The sequence below is a fragment of the Phyllobates terribilis genome, unplaced genomic scaffold (genome assembly GCF_046119375.1).
Source record: "Phyllobates terribilis strain yellow unplaced genomic scaffold, ASM4611937v1 Scaffold_3__8_contigs__length_932513732, whole genome shotgun sequence".
NCBI classification, from domain to species: Eukaryota; Metazoa; Chordata; class Amphibia; order Anura; family Dendrobatidae; genus Phyllobates; species Phyllobates terribilis.
Genome location: NW_027362763.1, coordinates 248,748,586 through 248,763,266, shown reverse-complemented (window position 1 = coordinate 248,763,266; position 14,681 = coordinate 248,748,586). Strand labels below are relative to the sequence as shown.

The following is a 14,681-nucleotide window of genomic DNA, read 5'->3' as shown; positions in this document are numbered from 1 at the left end:
TCCACTGCATGTTTTCCCAATGAATGCAGGAGAGGGAAAGCGCACGGTGGATGCTGGGCTGTGACATGCGGGGAAACCCCACCCAGAGCCCATCAATCAAGGGGGTGTACGTCACTGGGTCATGCCAGGCTGCAGCCAGAACTTCACGTGAAATCAGCGGATGCCAGAGCCGGCTGCAGTCGGGGGTCACGTAATGCCTGTGAGCTATCAGCGATAGCGCCACACTCAGGCAAGACACACAGCAGAAGGTATTTACAAAAACACTTATCTCCACCGTTTAAATACATTGGGGCATTTTATATAGTAGTGGACAACTTCTTTAATGGTTTGCACCTTGTGGTGAACACTTGGTATTTGCTCTCATGAAGTCTTCTCTTGATGGTAGAGTTAGATATTGAGACACCTACTTCTTGGACAGTGTTTTTCACTTGGATGGATGTTGTGAAGGAGATTTTTTTCACCATGAAAAGAATTATGTGACCATCCACCACTGTTGTCTTCCATGGCATACAGGCGTTTTTGAGTTCACAAGCTCATCAGTGCGTTCTATTTTTGCAGAATGTACAAAACCATTGATATGGCCACTCCTAACATTTGTGATATCTGATGGATTTCTTCTTTTTTCAGCCTAATGATGGTCTGTTTCTCTTCTATTGAGAGTGCCTTTGACCGCATGTTGTGGGTTTACAGCAACAGCTTCAAAATGCAAATGCCACGTCTGGAATCAGCTCCAGTCCTGCTTAACTGATGATGAATTAATGAAGGAATAGCCTATGCAGCCCATCAAAGCGCTTTGGAGATAATTGTCCAATTACTTTTGGTCCCTTTAAAAAGAGGCAGCTACACATTAAAGAGCTATAATTCCTAAACCCTTACTCCAATCAGGATGTAAATACCTTCAACTTAAAGTTGAGAGTCTGCATTTTAAGCCCACATTGATGATAAAGCTGTATCTTAAATATGTTTTGGTAAACAACTAAAATGCCAAAATTTGTGTCACTGTCCAAATATTTCTGGACCTATCTGTAGGCTTATTGGAAAAGATTTACTATAACTAGTATTTTATTCATTGAAATACCTGGCGTTTGAATGCATATGAGTCCAGTGGGCGATCCTACTATCGATTAGTAGAGATCTCTGCATGCACAGTCATACAGGAAAGATTGTCAATCACTGAACAGTTTACAGCGAGAAAATTAACTTTATTCCTCCTGGGAGTCGTTGTTTTTCAGTCATGCCATAATATATTATTTGAGGTTTTTTTTTAAGTCACTTTTCTTTTTTGTCTTGTGATATTTGCTGACGTTTATTGTGCCAAACTCATCAAAATGGCACATGTGGTTCATGAATTTGGAATAAAATAAAGACTGTCGCTAACCATTTTGACATGAATGACTGTTATTTATTATATTTATTTTCAAAATTTCACAAATCATGCGACTTTTGAAAGACATGCATAAAATCACAACAGGGAGTGAGTACAATTCTATGTGGATGGAAGGAGGGAGAAGCTCTGCCTCCAGCTCCTCCCTTCTGCCATCCACATAGAATTGTATCCGTAGCAACTATTGATTTATGAAATAAAAATTAAAATGACGGTTAAGCTTTAAGGACACCATCATTTTTGTTCACATCATTTTCATTAGTTTGGTTTTTAACCACATCACCAACATGGGATTTTCCGTTTTTTTTTGCCTTTTCGTTTTTTGCTCCCCTTCTTCCCAGAGCCATAACGTTTTTATTTTTCTGCCAATATGGCCATGTGAGGGCTTGTTTTTTTGCGGGACAAGTTGTACTTTTGAATGACATTATTGATTTTACCATATAGTGTACTGCACCAAAATCCTCAATCCTATATAATTAGGCCAAAAAAGCACATCAAGAATAAACACTTAAAAAGATGAGGCTTTTTTTAAAGGCTAAAAACATCGTTATTACAATACATTAAAAAGAACAGACAGAAACATGGGTATACAAAAACAGGAAAGGAAGGTGGGTGTACCTGGGTAATAGTCTCATACAATGCACTGCTATGTCTATTTAGAGTCTGTTAGATATTAAAAGACATAGATATTCGTATCATATAATAGACAGTTTCATATAGCTTATATAATAGTAAGCTTGTTCAATAAAAAAGAATTCTGATAAATTCTAACAGTTGTATATACAGGTGCATCTAAATTAGAATATCATCAAAAAGTTAATTTATTTCAGTTCTTCAGTACAAAAAGTAAAACTCACATATTGCATAGAGTCATTACAAACAGAGTGATCTATTTCAAGTGTTCCCCCTCCAAACAGACCATGTGTCAAACAACAGCCTCCATTATATAGGCTGTTAACCACACCCGGAGGTGAGGTATGTGGGTAGCTAGACCCGCCCATCTCTCTAAACTACCCGTAACCCGGCTCCCAGGTACACCAAACGATCCTCTTAGTGCTACATGCACTAGAGAAACACTCCAGGTTACATCACAGAGACCAGCCATCTCTGTGACACATACCTCCCATCGACTACACGACTATTAGCCACTTTACAATATTATATATATATAACTATATCTTCACATAAATTATATTGAGCCCATATAATAGCATACGTATCAATATACAAAGAGTCATAATACGCTCTTAAAGTTTTATCTAACATCCATATAATTGTATTGGACCAAGATCTAACCAATGAACATAATAAGACATTCAAAAACAGGTAACGTTACCAGCAGTGCAGGAAGCCAGGGACACAACACCTGACGCGCGTTTAGCTATGAAAAGCTTCATCCAGGGGTGATGGGCAGCTGGTGAGAAGGCTATTTAAATCGTCATTAGCAAATGACACAGAGGCAATTAGCAGTCCTGCATACATATTACTTCCTGGTTCTGCAGTGATCGTGACGTCCGTGTCACATGTTGCGGTCACATGTGCTGACATCATTGAGAAATGATCAATATAGTGTACTGGAAAATGGAAAAAAAATGGCACCATTTTACGAGACCCGTAGTGCCTCCATTTTTTGTGATCTGGGGCTGGGTGAGGGCTTATTTATTTGCGCGCTGTGCTGACATTTTTATTGATACCATATTTTGGTAGATACGATCTTTTGATAGCCTTTTATTGTATTTCATTGCAATGTTGCGGTGACCAAAAAAACATAATTTTTTTTTTTCTCATTACGCCATTTACCGATCGGATTAATTATTTTTATATTTTTATAGATCGGGCGTTTCTGAATGCGGTGATATCAAATATTTGTATTTTTTATTTATTTTTTTGTTTTATTTTGAATTGGGCAAAAGGGGGGCACCCCTGCAATCATGTGAAAGGGGCACCAACAGATGGAGCTAATGATTCACTTCCGGAGCGTTTTTTTATAAAATAAATGTAAGAAATCCAGAGATAATATAAGACATTTCGGTCACTACACGACCATCATCAGTCCTCTGGATAGTGAACGGCTGCCTGAAGTAGTGCTAGGTGTAAGTCTGCGGTGTGCACCGCTTAGATAGGATGTGGACACCCCAGATTTACACCTAGTGCTACTTCAGGCAGTGAATGTAGTGACCGAAAATTATCATATCTCTAGATTTCTCACATTTATTTAACAAAAAAACATTTGGAACGCACTTTATGAGTGCCAAGTGTCTTTTACGGTTTGCACCTCAGGTCCAGAAGTGCCGGGCTTTCTCACATATAGCGGTTCCGGAGCGGACATGTTAAATGCTGCTGTCAGAGATTGACAGTGGAATTTAACAAGTTAACAGGCGCGGGTGGATTGCGATTCCACCCGCGGCTGTCAGGGGCACATGACAGCTGATCAGATCAGCAGTCATGTGCATGAAAAGATGTGGGCTCAGCGCCGGAGCCCGCACAAAAGTGGGAGAGGTGACCGATAAAGGTCCTGTATCTATAAGTCATAGGTCGTAATGTTTCTGTTGAACCAAAGTTCAAAATCAATGTATGATTTTCATTAGTTGATATTCAGTAACTTTAAATTGAAAATTACTTTTATCAATTTCAAGTTATTTCAGTGACCAGTGTGGGTATTTCTTACTTCAACAGAAGGGACCAACAATTTTGTCCACATCAATACATGCAGTCATGTCACACAAGAAATTTGTATGTCTATATGTTTTATTAATTTGACATTAACATCTTGTTAATTCCTGACAGGTGGGCAGCATGCTAAAAACGCCAAAGTATCCAATATGGCTTTGCAATATTAATGGAACCTACAGCGTTCTGTTTGGAACAAATACATCTCTATTATGTGACTGGAAAATGGAACATAATTTTGAGCTTTATTTCTACAGTGGGCAGTCTACCCAAAAGAAAACAGCACATCTCACAGTAGGTAAGTCTCCATCAAATTCATCAAATCTTTGGCTTATATGTGATAGTTATATCCAGAGGTGGATAGTAAAATCTAAGAATTGCTGATATTCAAATTAAATAAGAATTGCACTCCATGCCAACGAAACGTCACACAACTATTGTGGTCAACACAACATGTAACATAAAGTACAAAGGGAATCACTATATAATTTCACAAAATGAAAACACAAGATACTTCCTCTTGGCAACAAAAAAATGTTCCAGTTGGCAGCATCTCTTGATTATTTTCTCAACTTCACAACTACATACCTACCAACATTTGTGTTCCAAACCGAGAGACATTCAACTATGCTCACAAACTGGCAAAAATAGGACAAACTCCCTTGTTTTAGGCTGGGTGCCCACGTAGCGTTTTTCAAGCGTTTATGCTGCGGAATTTCCGCAGCGTAAACGCTTGTGAAACGCTAGGTAATCCGCACCCCATGGTCCCCAAGGGGATTCCGCATGTTCTATGCACATGCTGCGGATTTTTCCGCAGCGTATATGCTGCGTACAAAAATCCGCAGCATGTCATTTAATTTTGCGGAAGCGCAGCGGAAGCGCCGCCATTGACTTGCATTGAAACGCATAGAAACCGCGACTGTACATTTGTACAAGCGGCTTCTATGCGTCTCTATGTGCGGATGGTACCCAGTTCTGGAGGAGAGGAGACTCTCATCCAGACCTGGGTACCATTGTACCTGTAAAAAAAGAATAAAATAACAAATAAAGTTATATTCACCTGTCCGGCGGCTTCTCTCTGAATGCCGGCATCGCTTGAGGACCTGCGGTGACGTCACAGTCATGTGACCGCAGGCCCTTCACCGCTATGTCTCGCGATATGCCGGCAGCCGGGAACCAGACAGGAACGAGCGCTGCTGCCACGCCGGTGCCTCGGGGGTGAGTATAGCTTTATTTGTTTTCATTTTTACGGTTCACACTGTATAAATCCATCCTGTTTGCATGGATTTATACAGTGTGACCTAGTTGTCAAGCACTTTCCAAGTGATGCTATCGCCTGGAAAGCGCTTGTCAATCTGCATGTGAATCCGCATGTATTCTGCAGGAAAAACGCATGCACAATCTGCATGCGTTTTTTCTGCCAGGGAGATGCAGAAATGCTGCAGAAATTTTCTGCTTCATTTCTGCATCGTGGGCACATAGCCTTATGGTTTGTGATCCGGTTTGCAAAAAAAAGTAGGATATAATGAAATCACAGGCAACAAACATAATGTATTTAGTACGGATTTCCATTAGTTTAGACCAGAAGCGGGCAATGCATTTTCCCAAGGACCCACATGAGAGACTGTGACTGTTGTGGAGGGCCAGACCAACAGGCTGAAATTAATTCTGCTGATTATACTTATTCTTATTTTTTTATATTAATTGTATCACTTACTATTAAGCATAATTAAGTATGCTATCTAGCTCCTACAACTAATAACATATTATGATAGGGCGTATTGTAAAGTATTCTTATCAGTAGCAGCTAATCAACGCCATATAGTTTACTGCTTTTTATAAAGCTAATAAAAAGAAGTAAATCATACTGCTCCTGCTATTTAGCCAGTGTACCTTGATCAATAGCTCACACAGTATGATACCAAGTCACCCCCCCACGCACACACAGGATGCCCCCACCGCCCACCACACACAGTATGATAGCCCTTACAGCCACCCACACACAGTATGATGGTCCCCACAGCTCCCCCACACAGTATAATAGCCCTCACAGCCACCCACACACTGTATGATAGCCCTCACAGCCACTCACAAACAGTATGATGGCCCCCATAGCTCCCCCACACAGTACAATAGCCCTCACAGCCACCCACACACAGTATGATAGCCCTCACAGCCACCCACACACAGTATGATAGCCCTCACAGCCAACCACACACAGTATAATGGCCCCCACAGCATGATAGCCCTCACAGCCACCCACATACAGTATGATAGCCCTTACAACCACCCACACAGCATGACGGCCCCCACAGCTCCCCCACACAGTACGATAGCCCACATAGCCACCCACACACTGTATGATGGCCCGCACAGCTCCCCCACACAGTGTGCTAGTCCCCCAGTTACTGAAAATTAAAAAAAAATAGAACTAATCACCTAGCCACGTTCCTCCAATACACTACACAGGTGTGTTCTGTGTGTAGACTGAGGCTCCGTACAGCAGCACAATGTAGGGACGTCAATGCGACTGCTTTGCTGAGACACAGACGCTTAGGCTAAATAGTGGAAGACGGAGCCGATGATGCCCTAATCCGCTGTTGTATTCATGGTTATCTGCATCCTGATAAAAATATCAGATTATTCTGAACATCGTGAATTGTACTGACCAGTCTAGTCCCAAGACTATTTGGTGTCATGCACATGAAATCCCTCTTCTGCTGTGCATTTTGGAGCTGTAGGCTCTATGTGGTGCGTTGCGTTCACATTGTGTTGTATTAATCTTCACTAGAAGTAATTGTTCAAGTGGAGAATAACTCCATTCACCCACAGAGCATGGTAAGAATGTATACAGTAGGGCCACATACATTTCTACAGGTGCCGTATTACAGCTCCATACAACTAGGAGGTTTTACAGGGCCATAATAGGATACTAGCTGCCGCTCCTTAATACAGACAGGCAGGAGTGAGACGTCAGAGCGTGTGTGCTGTGGTTATGTGCGTGCCCGCACTCACCCTATTAGCGCGCTGTTGCAATCATACAATGTCAATGTGCAGGCAGGAGAACAGCATTCACTCTGGGCCTTAACGACAAGTCAATCAATGCGAGGTACCGGCTGTATCATGCAAATAGGAGAGTGTGGTGGAGCACCAAGGCATAGGCCACGCCATGGGTGCACCGAAGCACCCTCATTTGCATATCACATAAAAGTAGATTTTTAATTAACAAAGTTAAGCTATACTTGCCTAGTATGATTTAAATAGGGGCTAGGTCCCTTATATAAATGCTTAGACAGATTCCCTTTAAAAGGCCCCAGTAGATGATATTATAGAGGAATAGAGAGCCACTTGTAAGACCCTGACGTGGAGCACAGCAAAGGGCCATAGGGGAGGGGAGCAGAGCCCGGTCCTGAAGATGAGACCGGTGCATAATATATCATAGCTTCACACTGTATAATAGTATATGGTGTATAGCTGTGTATATAATAGTATATAGTGTAGAGCTGGGATAATAATGCATAGTGTAGACTTGGGTATATATTACTGTAGAGCTGTGTATGTAATAGTACATAGTGTGAAGATGTATAATAGTATATAGTGTGGAGCTGTGTTCATTGTAGTACATAGTATGGAGCTTTATATATAATAGTAGAGCTGTGTATATAATAATACATGGTGTGCAGCTGTGTCTATAATAGTATATAGCATAGATCTGTGTATATAATAATATATAGTATAAAGCTGTGTATATAATTGTATATCGTGGAGAGCTGTGCATGCAATAGTACATAGTTTGGAACTGTAAATATAATACTATATTGTGTAGAGCAGTGTATACAGTAATACATAGTGTGGAGCTGTGTCTATAATAGTATATAGTGTATAGCATATATCTGTGTATAATAATATATAGTATAAAGCTTTGTATATAATAGTATATAGTGTAGAGCTGTGTATATAATAGTATAAAGCTTTGTGTGTAATAGCGTATATTGCGGGGCTGTGTCTATAATAGCATATAGCGTAGATCTGTATATACAATAATACACAGTATAAAGCTGTGTATATAATAGTATATACAGTAGTGTAGAGCTGTGAATATAACAGTATATATTGTGGGTCAGTGTGTATAATAGTATATAGCGTAGATCTATGTATATAATAGTATATAGTATAGAGCTGTCTGTATAATAGTATATAGCAGGGGTCTCAAACACGCGGCCCCTGAGGGTGATTAATGCGGCCCGCAGGCACCGGAACCCCCATAATGATTGCGGCCTGGTCCTGAGGGTCGCCAAAGTCAGTGATTCTTTTCAGTCGAATGTTATACAAGTTAGGCACCAGCATGGGCCATTACTACAAGATGGAGACCTGGATGGGCACATTACTGCAAGATGGGGACCAGGATGGGCACATTACTGCAAGATGGGGACCAGGATGGGCACATTACTGCAAGATGGGGAAACTACTATAAGAAGTTGGTCAGAATTACTATATGGTGCTAATTGTAAGAAAAAAATCACTGTATATGACCAATTAGAGGAGTCAAAAAGGAAAAAAAAATTGTAAAAACTGTAAACTTGTAAAAAACTATAAAATTGTACCATAGCCCATAAAATGAATGCCATTTAAAAGAATAAGATAAAAAAGCCAAAAATGTTAACAAAAAATATCCAAAAGGTGTATAGAAAAAACAATATGGTATCATTAAAAATTTCATATTACCCTGCAAAGAATGCGGCCCTTCAAATTCACATTTTTTCTATGTGAGGTCCATATACTTAGCCGAGTTTGAGACCACTGGTATATAGTGTAGAATTTTGTATATAATAGTATATAAAACCTAAGATAGAAACAAAATGAACATATTCCCAGCTATAAGAAAGTAAACAGCAATAATGCATATAAATACCATAGGGTACTTATTAAACACTGTTTTTTATTTAAAAAAAAAAAAAGGGTAAAAGCCATCCCACCAGCGTTCTGAGTCGGGACAGTCCGACTGGGTACACCTTGGCACTAGTGGGATGTTTTTTTCTATCTTAGGTTTTGTCTGTTTAATGGCCAGTGTGAACATGCTCCTACACGTTGTATGTATACCAACTTATACTCCATCAGACTACCATCATTTTATAGACAATCATCGTGGCTATCTCATACATAAATTTGACTTACAACTATTTAGCATATGATTAGTTATGCAGATTTTTGTCATGTCTCTGCATTGTTACTGTTTTGCTTCTGGTGGTGGAAAAATCTTTTTCTTCCTGTATATTACAAATTACAACCTGTTCTCACATTCCCTAATAGCTCAGTGTGTTATTAGGCTGACTCTCAAGGCAAAGGTCACTGGTTCGAATCGAGGAGCAGCCAAGAAGATGATTTCCCAAGAAAAGGGAAACCGCATAATCGGGCTCATCGATAGCGGTTTCTCGGCCAAGAAAATTGCCAAACTGCATCATGTGAGTGTCATGACAGCTGAGAGAATACAAAATGAAGTTCGTCCATCCATTCAAACGCCAAAAGGTAGACGCCCATGCAAAATATTGGAGTCAACAAGCCGGCTCATCACAAGGTCTATCAGTTCTGGCCTGACAAGTGCAACAAACACGGCCGTGGAGGCGGCTCATATGCTTCGTGAGATCACAGACAACCATACGATGCTCATTACACAAGTCTTGAATGGTGGTAAAGAAGCCTTAAACTTCAATATCATCATAAGAAGTATCGACTTGAGTTTGCAAACAAGTACTAACAGTGGACAGTAGAAGATTGGAAACGGGTGATTTGGAGCAATGAGATGACAGTCAATAGACAGTCTGATGGGTGCAAGTGGTCTGGAAGAAACAAGGGAAAAAGGGACTAACAAATCGACAAGTTAAAGGGGCTGTCAAGTTCAGTGGGGGAAGCCTGATGATATGTGTTTGTTTCACAGCCAAAGTCATTGGATAGTTGACCAGGATAGATGGTAGTCTCAATGCTGAGTTATATGCGAGTATCCTACAAGATGAGTTACTTCACAAACTCGAGTACTATGGGTATGAAAAGGACAACACAGGACAACAACCAGAATCATACATCGAGATTGGCGAAGAAATGGTTAAATGACAATGTAGTAGAGGTACTGAATTGACCCCCACAGTCCCCAGACCTCAACCCAATCAAATACTTGTGGGTAGAGTTGAAGAAAAAACTGTATACACACCCAAGTGAGTCGACTACTATGCACCAACTTTGGGAACATGTAGAAGAGACCTGTGATCACATTTTGGTTGAGAAATGCTTGAATCTGATCTAGAGAATGTCCATAAGGATTCAGACAGTGTTGAAAGCCAAAAGGTGGATTTACAAAATACTGACAAAAAATTAAAAATGTAAAATTTGATTTTCAGGAGCAAAATAGAAACAATGCAGTGACACGACAAGAATCTGCATAACTAATCATATGCTAAATAGTTGCACAACAAATTTATGTATGAGATAGCCAAGATAATTGTCTATAAATTATGGTAGTCTCATGTTAGAAGCAGTAGTGGATGGTGAGATATGGAGCCTGGAAGTCAAAAGTTTAAAACATTGTTACCCTTTTGCTTCTCAGTGTACAGTAGTACTGTACATAATGTGGAGGTGGCCTGTAACACTTGTCCTGGCCTGTATACTGGGTGTAATTCTCAATACCTGCTCTTATTCTAGGCCTCTTATGGGGCATGGTCTTTATTAAAGGGTGTGGAAAATGTGTATTTAAAGCGAGTGTAGTGCTACAAAGAGTTAAAACTTAACATTTATTACAACTGAATAAAAAAGTAATACACAAGTCCAAAGGACCTAAAAACAAGTATAAGCCTGTCTGTGATAGTGAGTGACCCTAACAATCAATAGCTCATTATGTCCAGGAATATAACCATATGTGATAACAACATAGTCTACCTGTAACATCACACAGAAAATGGCGGGAAAATAGTAACGGAGCTCTCAAGACAGTGTCTCAAACGTATCGTGTCTCAGCCCACAAGAACCTTAATACATTTACACAATTGATGGTGAGCCTTTAAACACCTATAAATATGTTAATGGAACGACCTCACCAGATAGAATGTTGGTTCTTGCTCTCTGGCTTTAAGACAGCTCCATGTGATGGGGCATCCAAAACCTTATTCAGCCTCCAGCAACTCACAGCACACCGCTCCCAACGCGTTTCATTGCCTCAGCTAATCATCAGGGGAGAAGAGGGTGTCATGCGGTATAGAAGCTGGCATCAAACGCTCAGCTTATCCATTAGACAGTGCCGATAACAGGCAGATAGGTCCTCCTTTTGAATATGCCCGCGCTGACAAGCGGGCGCGTCATTTCCGGTTCCGGCCAGACGGCATCCGGTATGTGGAACGCAGGCGCCGGCCGTGACACGCAAACGTTACTTCCGGCTCGCGCGTCCCACAGGAAGCCAGTGCACAGACCAGGAAGCGACGAGTAGGGGGAATAAACACAGTGTGCCCACACATAGCACGCCGCGGTGGGTGGTAACAAGAACCCCCACCCACCCAAAATCACCCCCACCAGGAGGGGTGTCAGAAAAAAAGAACAATGTATGACACTCCTCCGGTCACATACCATATGCCGCGCAGTCTATAATGACCACGCTAGACATACCCCAGTGGTCAAAAGACTGGAGATACTTCACGGGTCAAGTCAGATCAGTGGTAATGAGACAGAGGACAACCTCGCACACATAAAGCCCAAAAAGGAAGGAGAGGTAATTTGTAAAAATAGGGAGAAAACTGGGGAGGACCGCACCTCCAGAGCAAGGGAAGGGGGAAGGGGGGATGAGAAACGAGAAGAAGGAGAGTGGATAATGGGGCGTAACACAGGAAAAGATATTGAGCAAAAAATCAAAATCAACCAAATTTTACAAATTACCTCTCCTTCCTTTTTGGGCTTTATGTGTGCGAGGTTGTCCTCTGTCTCATTACCACTGATCTGACTTGACCCGTGAAGTATCTCCAGTCTTTTGACCACTGGGGTATGTCTAGCGTGGTCATTATAGACTGCGCGGCATAAGGTATGTGACCGGAGGAGTGTCATACATTGTTCTTTTTTTCTGACACCCCTCCTGGTGGGGGTGATTTTGGGTGGGTGGGGGTTCTTGTTGCCACCCACCGCGGCGTGCTATGTGTGGGCACACTGTGTTCATTCCCCCTACTCGTCGCTTCCTGGTCTGTGCACTGTCTTCCTGTGGGACGCGCGAGCCGGAAGTGACGTTTGCGTGTCACGGCCGGCGCCTGCGTTCCACATACCGGATGCCGTCTGGCCGGAACCGGAAATGACGCGCCCGCTTGTCAGCGCGGGCATATTCAAAAGGAGGACCTATCTGCCTGTTATCGGCACTGTCTAATGGATAAGCTGAGCATTTGATGCCAGCTTCTATACCGCATGACACCCTCTTCTCCCCTGATGATTAGCTGAGGCAATGAAACGCGTTGGGAGTGGTGTGCTGTGAGTTGCTGGAGGCTGAATAAGGTTTTGGATGCCCCATCACATGGAGCTGTCTTAAAGCCAGAGAGCAAGAACCAACATTCTATCTGGTGAGGTCGTTCCATTAACATATTTATAGGTGTTTAAAGGCTCACCATCAATTGTGTAAATGTATTAAGGTTCTTGTGGGCTGAGACACGATACGTTTGAGACACTGTCTTGAGAGCTCCGTTACTATTTTCCCGCCATTTTCTGTGTGATGTTACAGGTAGACTATGTTGTTATCACATATGGTTATATTCCTGGACATAATGAGTTATTGATTGTTAGGGTCACTCACTATCACAGACAGGCTTATACTTGTTTTTAGGTCTTTTGGACTTGTGTATTACTTTTTTATTCAGTTGTAATAAATGTTAAGTTTTAACTCTTTATAGCACTACACTCGCTTTAAATACTCATTTTTCCTGAGTGGTTTTCTTGAACCCCTATTGCAGTACCTTGTTATTTGAACTAGAATTGGTATGGCTGGATTTCTGTCAGCGGGAATAGACACTAGTCAGTGGGCCACTGAGGCTAAAGAGGTCTTTTCTGAGCGCACTTTTGCCCAAAAAAAATATACCCCTACCTTCTCGGCTGCCTTCAAGGAACTGACAAAAATTTATAAACAGCAGATTACATCTTGGTGGGAAGTGCAAACACTTGATAACTATCTTAAAGCAGGCATCGTCCCAAAAAATCTTCGGATAACGCTGCTACCTTCATTTCGGTACAAAGGTCAGACACTACTCAACCTCTGGGAAAAGGAAGCGACTGCGAGTTTCCTAAGGTTGATGAAATTGCTCCTAGATGAGGAAAGAATTACATTGGCCACGTTGAACGAATCACTGAAAACACAAGTGGAACTAACAAAAAAATTCTGTCTTGAACCTGAATTTAGTGCCAAAGAAACGCTACTTCAGAATACGATAGAAAGATTTCAATATCACCTGAAGGAGCGTAAGCACAAATTCTTTGTTAAGGACCTACAGGATTTCAAGGACAATAAGGCCTATAATTTTCTTTCCAGCAGGGGTCCGAGATACCCAGACACAGACTTTTCGTCCACCGACACTGATTTATCGGAGTCGGAGGTTAGATCTAAATCACATCGAGGTAGACAGAAGGGGAGAGGGGGTGGACGGGGTCGCGGCAGCAACAACAGCAACAGGAGATCCCCCCCTAGGACTCATTTTTTAGAGGAGGGTTATCCACTGCGCAACCGCCTCAATCTGGGCAACCCCACACTGACATAATGAATCCCCAGATTATTAACTTATCCTCTAGGAGCCTCAGTTCTCCAGAATTGGAGGTTTTGGGTAAGGGCCTGACCTTTGTACCGACAACGGACTTTAACTCTTTTGATGCCATCAAGGATGTAAATCTATTTGTGCGCAAGTTGAAGTGGCGAAAGCACATCATTAGGAACGATAGACATGCCTGTGCTGAACTGGGGGTACGTGAGGAACTCTTGCCCGACATTAGGACTAGTGTTGAGCCACCCCCGTAGTGTTCGAGTTCGGTTCGGTTCATCGAACACCCGTGTGTTCGCCAAACTGTTCGTCGAACTGTTCGTCGAACACCTTCGAACACCGTTAAAACCAATGGCAGGCAAACAAAAACACATAGAAACACATAGAAAACACCTTCAAAGGTGTCCAAAAGCTGACAAACTGCTCAGAAGACATAACTAACACATGGAAAAGTGACAAGTACATATAGTCATGCGAAAAGAAAAGAGGTGGAGGAGTAAAAGGAGGGGGAGACACAGATATAGGCATGTCATGCCCTTCTAAAATCCAAAAAGTGAGAAGCCGACACGGCCAGTTCGTTCCTGCCCGTGCCACCTCCGTGTCGCCGGGTTTGTGCCAGAGCCGCGGTGGACCCTGACGGCCAGCCCCCCTCTCCCAATACTGGTGCCTGTCCGCTGGTGGGTCGAGCCCCCCCGCAGTGGGGGGGGGGTAACATCTGCAGAAGAAAGACCATCTTCCAGCCAAGCTAAGATGTCGACTTCTTTTCGTGGACAATGTGATACGATCCCTTTCTTACGGACACGCCCATCGCCACAAATTCCAGATGAGGCACAAAAACAGCAGGTGCTTCAGCGGATATCAAGTGC

The 14,681-nt window shown here is 42.1% G+C and overlaps 1 protein-coding gene across 5 annotated transcripts in view; it reads left to right on the top strand.

Moving 5' to 3' along the window:
• The window catches only part of MINDY4B (MINDY family member 4B), a 99,237-nt gene that overhangs the window by 66,049 nt on the left and 18,507 nt on the right, over positions 1-14,681 (top strand). For all 5 annotated transcript variants that reach the window (XM_073674717.1, XM_073674716.1, XM_073674718.1 and 2 more), the window contains one exon: positions 4,172-4,352. In XM_073674717.1, coding sequence (XP_073530818.1) covers positions 4,172-4,352 — 181 coding nt within the window. The remainder of the gene's footprint in view (positions 1-4,171; positions 4,353-14,681) is intronic.